This window comes from Molossus molossus, unplaced genomic scaffold (genome assembly GCF_014108415.1).
Source record: "Molossus molossus isolate mMolMol1 unplaced genomic scaffold, mMolMol1.p scaffold_m16_p_10, whole genome shotgun sequence".
Lineage (NCBI taxonomy): Eukaryota > Metazoa > Chordata > Mammalia > Chiroptera > Molossidae > Molossus > Molossus molossus.
Genome location: NW_023425345.1, coordinates 10,491,328 through 10,497,327, shown reverse-complemented (window position 1 = coordinate 10,497,327; position 6,000 = coordinate 10,491,328). Strand labels below are relative to the sequence as shown.

Here is a 6,000-nt window from a genome sequence, read left to right as displayed (position 1 = left end):
CTTATATTTGTACAAACATAAATTATAACCACGGCAGAAATGAGTTCTGTGCTTTCGTTGAACATGATGTCATAAGCATTTTCTGTGTTGTGACATTGTTTTTGTCACCATCATTTTTAATGCCTATATAATATTTTATTGAGTATATATATCGAATAATTTATTTAGACAGTTACCTATCACTGGACATCTATTTTGTTTGCAAATTTTCACTCTCATTTAGTAGTCCTGTGCACAACTTTTTCTTATTTTGGGTTATTTTCTTGGAATTCATATATCCAAAGTTACGAATATTTTTCATTGTAAACATGCTTTGGGGAAGGGTCGTACTAATAAGCAATGTTATCAGCCACAAATGGGGGGTTCCGTTCTGCCGTGCCCTCGACAGCACTCAATATTATCATTTTCAAACTGTCAGCTAATATCAGAGCATTAAACAGGTACCTTATTGCTGTGCCTATTTGCATAGGAGAAATTTCCCAGACTGAAATATAGGGAACTCTCTGCTTTTCCCTAGCAACTAGTATGCATCCATCTTATAGCTACGTGGACTCTTGGAACTTTAGTTTATTATCTTCTTTGCTTGGGTAAGTAGGAAACTCAGACCCCAAATCATAATCCACTTTTAACCAAAGAGAAGACTCCCCCGGCCCATACGTAGATGCTCTCAGTATTTACTCTGCCTCTGTTGGCGTATCTCTATCTGTGCATCGTTGTAGCTTTGTGAATAGCTGCTGTGAATCTTGGTGCCGAAACCAGTCGCATGATGAAAGTCTGGAGGGCCCGCTTGGCCAGAGGTGAAGAGTGACCATGGTGATGCAGCCACTAGACCCTGGTGTGGTCTTAGATTGCATACTGGGTCTGAGTGCCTGAGTCGTGTCACTGACCCTGGGTCAGACCTCATTCCCAATACACTGCATTTCACTCGGGTCACAATTTGAGAGGGACACAGACAAAGTGGGAAGCCCAGGTCTTTGGCTTCCAGGAGTTAGGGTTAAAGAAACCAGGGATCTGTCGCCCACGAAAGTGACACTGGTCAAGAATTCAGAGAATCATCCACCATTTGGTTCAGTGTCCTCGCCATGAGATAACACTGTAGAAGCCCTTCTTACCGTTCGACGTGGTATCTGATGTTGTTATGTTAGATTCTCTAACCATTGTGGGGAATGCAGATTTTTTTTCACCTGTTATTGAGGCCTTACTAAGTGCCGTGCACTGTTCCAAATTATTTACATACATTTACTTTTTTAGATTTTCACAAAAATTCTCTAAAGTGGTGGTTATTATTCCCATTTTACAAATGAAGACACTGGATGTTACATGGCTTGCCTGAGGGGCGTCCTGCTAACAGAAGGCTGAGCTGGGATCTGATCCAGGTGGCCCCGCCCCAGGGCCTTTGCTCAGGACCTGCACTGTCCTGCCTCCCCACAGACACCAGCGCTGTGAACCCCAAGGATGAGGGCCCTAGCTTGCGTTTTCACCGTGGCAGATGGCCCCTCCCCTCAGGCCCCTGGCAAATCTATGTGGTTGTCCTGGGCCACAGCAGTTACCTTCCTCCACTCTGCCGATGGTAAAGGATACCCTTGAGGGCAGGTGTCATTCTTTCATTCAGCAATAAGGATTGAGCTCTTGGCATGTGCCAAGCCCTACACCAGGTCCCTGCTCTCATGGGGCCTCTGGTCTCCTGGGGTGAGGGTGGGGTGACAAAATGAGCCCTCAGAGGGTAAGTGAGAAGAAGACAAAGCAGGGCCACGTGATGGCCACTCTGCACTGGCTGCTCAGAGAAGGCCTCTGGGCGGAGGGCCCGCAGCCAGAGGCCCACGTGCTGTATGAGAAGGAGCCCGTCTGTGCCGGACAATCCGGGTGAGATCACAGCGCAGGCCGGGGGCCATGGTGCAGGCCCCGGGAGGAGACGAGGACCAGGGGCTGAGCAGGGACCCGGTCACAGAGGCTGGGTGGCTTTTAGTCCCAGGTGTGAGGAAGCCATTTGGAGGGCTTTGAGCAGGGGAGTGACAAGTTCTGGTCCACTGGTCCCCTCTCTACATTGTGAGTAGGAGGCATGAAGCTCAGAGTGGCCAAGTGAGACCCTCAAGAGCCAGACCCCACAGCCACTCCACTGCTCCCCTCTTCCCTCCCCTCCCCTGGTCGCCATCTCGGGGTCCCGGGGGCTCCTAATAAGTTGCTGCAACCAAGGATATGTTTTGCTCCCTCTTTAGATAGTGTCTGTGAAAGGGGCAGGTGCGCCCAGCTCTTCCCGACGGGTAACCGACTCTTGTGTTGACTTACAGATCATAAGGCAGCAGTTTCCTCAGTTAACCACCAGAAGACTCGGGACCCGAGGACAGTCCAAGTGAGCACCGGAGCCCTTCCGCCTGCCGCGGCCCCAGCCCAGGCCTCTTCCCGAGCTCCGTCTGCAGGCCCGGCGGGAAGCCTGTGTCAGGCCAGAGCTCGGAGGAGCCTCCGACGGCCGGGCCTCTCCCCCAGCACCCCTGAGAGAGGCTGATCACAGCCCAGGACCCTCTGGCCCCGCTGCTCTAAGGAATCCAACATTTTGCCACCCTGCCTTTAGGTGTTTTGGTAAAATCCTCCTGAGCATTATTTAAAGGAGCACCTTGTAGCCTGGACGATCTCCAGGTTACTGGGATTGTTTGGCTGAACGAAGTCTCTGCTCTTGTGGCGTCCAGCCGGTCAGAGGAGCAGCCTGTCCTAATAACCCGAGAGGGACACAGGGCGGGAAGGTCACACCGTGGAGCACAGGGCACACTGCTCACCCTCCGTCAGCTCTGTCCACCCACCGACCACTGTTTGCTTCACACGTCCTGTGTGTCAGAAAGATGTCACCAAGTGCCGGGAGCACAGGACAGACAAGTCACTGCCTTCATGGAGCATATATTCCCGTAGGGGAGACAGAGAAAGAGAATTTGATTGTGCAAAGAGGGTTGTCATAGAGAATGACAAAGGGGAGTGACCCAGGACAGCCTTTCCGAGGAGATGACCTGAGGAGTGAGAAGGAGTGGGCGCCTGCCTGCTGGGTGTGAGTCAGGGAGGGGATCTCTGCCTGTCCTGCCCAGACTTTGATACAATCTGGACTTACAAGACTTGCCTCAAAGGGTGTTCAAAAAGTACTGGACTTTAATAGGTGGTCCATGAATTTGATTAGCACTGAGTTTTAAACAGATTCATTGATGCAGGACTTCTCAGAGCCTTTATTATGCTAATGTGAGTGGTGACTCCCCTAGAGGGTGCCTTATTATGCAACATTTCTAAACATTTTGACATGTTAAATAGCAGGACAGCACATACTGATTTATAAAATACTGAAACCTAAAAGCAACAACAACCACATAAGACTTATAAGACTTGGGACTCAGGGTGAGTCAAAAGCAGCGTGTCTAGTACTGTCCCCTCATGCCCCCGACTCTTGTCATTCCTGGGCAGCATGCTCCCCTCTTCCCAGTGTGGGCTTAACTTTGGAGCCAAGTTAAAGAAAGTGGATGATCAAACTGGGAAAAGCTATTTTTTGCTCAAGTTCTGAAAATACTGAGACATTTATTTGTGAGGCTCTGGGGGTGATATTCAAAGAGACATACAGAAAATTTTTTAGCCAGAGACATTTTGGCATAAATTTTTCCTAATCTTCCCAGGTGACCACTCTGGAGAACAAATCTTGCTTATAAATGCGAAATTCCAGTATCTGTTGTAAAATGAGGTTTCAGCCTTGGTAAGGGTATAGGGTACAAAAGCCAGATTCTCCCTTTCTTGTTTGCTGGTAAGCACAGTGATTGGCACCCGAAGGGCAGGCAGTTCATGGTGTTGGCTGAACAGATAGATAAGTGGATGGATGGAAATGAATGCTTTTTCTCCTGCTCGTAGTCTGTGGAGAGTCACTGGCTTCAATACATTGTTGCCCATTTTTAAGAGTAGAAAGAGACAGTAAAGGTAGAACAGAAAGGTTTCACAACCTATGTAAACTTGGAGAACGTTTCCCTCTACCTACATGTGAGAGGTTGGGCTTTTTTGTTTGTTTGTTTGTTTTGTTTTTCTTTAACTTCAAGGTTGGAAAATTGGGCAATAGTTCTTTGAAAATTCCATGTCACAATTTCATTGTTTGTTTGTTTGGTTAATCCTCACCTGAGGATATTTTTCCATTGATTTTTTAGACAGAGTGGAAGGGAGGGAGGGAGGAAGAGAGAGAAAAATCCATGTGAGAGACAGACATCAATTGGTTGCCTCCCACATGACCCTGACCAGGGCCAGGGATTCAACCTGCAACCCAGGTACATACCCATGACCAGGAATCAAACCCAGGACCCTTCTGTCCATGGGCCGATGCTCTAACCGCTGAGCTAAACCGGCCAGGTCAAGTCATTGTTTCTTCTCCATAAGGACCCTCCAAGGTTGCTCCCACCTCCAACCATTTTAAAGGTAATAAGAAGCTCTACTTGGTCGTACAGGGGGAAAAAAATCCCTCAGCACTTTTACCTGGACAGAATAAATGGGGGTGGGGGTGGGGATGGCCAGTGGAGGGTGTGTTGACCTGCCCTACAAAGCTGAAACAGGAAAACTAAGACATGACCAGAGCAATAGCTTTTTCTGCAGCTGTGGATTTTAGCAGTATACATGCTGAAAAACCAAGAATGGCGTGATCTGGATTGTTACTGCTGTCTCCATCTTAAGTTGTGAAAGGGAAGTTGGTAGAGTTCGGGAGGCTGGTCATAACTGCCTTCCCACGGAGGGGGCCTTGGGAGCACTCGGAATCCCCCCCCCCCCCCGGACCAGCTGGGAGCTGGGAGCTGGAAAGGCAGTTATGACAGTTGGGAGGTAGAAGGCGCAGAAGACAGATCGGCTCCACACACAGAGAACTTCCTGAGAACCACACCAACCTAAAATGAACTGGGCCGCCTTGGGCGGGCCTGGGTACTTTGTTCCAGGAGGCATTCAGATAGAGACGAGATGCCCACTGAGCAGAGATACCACAGAATGGTACCCGGAGGCGGGGGAGGGCGGAGGGGAGGCTGTGGGTGCTCATCTCTCCCTCCCTGTGAGGCCTGTCCCTAACTCAGGACGCTCGCCCCTTTGCGCTGTGGCTCTCAGCCACCACCCTCCCGCGAGGAGAAAGGAATAGTTAGCATGCTGTGGTGTTTCCGAAAGCGAGGTGGGTGACGGGCTTAGATTAGTACTGCTGTGTGGTTGTAAAAATTCCCTCTAAATCAGACTCTTTGCGGGTGGGGCCCGGGAGTGTGTATTTTGATGTTCTGTAGGTGATTTCTTACTGTTAGTCAAGTTTGAGAGTCACGGGTGTGGTGCTAACAGCACTTTGGGGGTTCAGATCCTGCCTCTGCCCCTCACTCACTGGGGGCTCTTGGCTGTGTGGTTTAAGTTCTCTGGGCCGTGGTTCCCTAGTCTGTCCAGTGGCGATGATGATCAGTTCCAGCCTCACCGGGTTTTGTGAGATTAAATAAGGCCAGGTGTAAAGCACTTAGCACTTTGTGAGCTGCTGCGACGGGCACCCCCTTTACGGAGCAGGTAACTCTGTCCCTCTGGTGATCAGAGAGCCGAATGTAATGCCATCCACCCAGCAGGCCGATGGATCTCAGACTGGCATCCTCCGTCAGAAGGACCTGTGACGCTTGGGCCCGTTCCCATGCTTTGAATCTGGGAAGGGCCCTAGGAATCTGTGCTTTTCTTATGCTCCATGAATGGCTCTGACAAACACCATATTTTATACCACCGAGCGGTGGTGGTAGCACAGTGGCTTTGCAGTGGAACAGACCTGTGTTCAGGTTCCTGTTCTTCCCCGGAACAGCCGTGCAACCTTGGGCAAACTAAGCTTTCTTGCCTCCATGTTCCCAACTGTAAAAAGACTATAATAATTCCCGTTTTGTAGTATTACTTTACAAATTAATGTGCATAAAGCACTTTGCAAGGTGCCTAGCACAGAGTAAGTAGGATGTAGCTAAAATCTAAAATCCAGACGAAATGCTGCCTCCCTCCCGTAGT

At 49.5% G+C, this 6,000-nt stretch overlaps 1 protein-coding gene across 2 annotated transcripts in view; it reads left to right on the top strand.

The window, feature by feature from the left end:
- Window positions 1-6,000, top strand: part of RFX4 (regulatory factor X4) — a 126,908-nt gene that overhangs the window by 56,334 nt on the left and 64,574 nt on the right. Inside the window, exon 5 of one of the 2 annotated variants that reach the window (XM_036252990.1) lies at window positions 2,289-2,350. In XM_036252990.1, the coding sequence (XP_036108883.1) occupies window positions 2,289-2,350 (62 nt within the window). Of the gene's footprint in view, window positions 1-2,288; window positions 2,351-4,888; window positions 4,984-6,000 lie in introns of those variants that run through there. The other variant, XM_036252991.1, reaches the window with a different exon arrangement.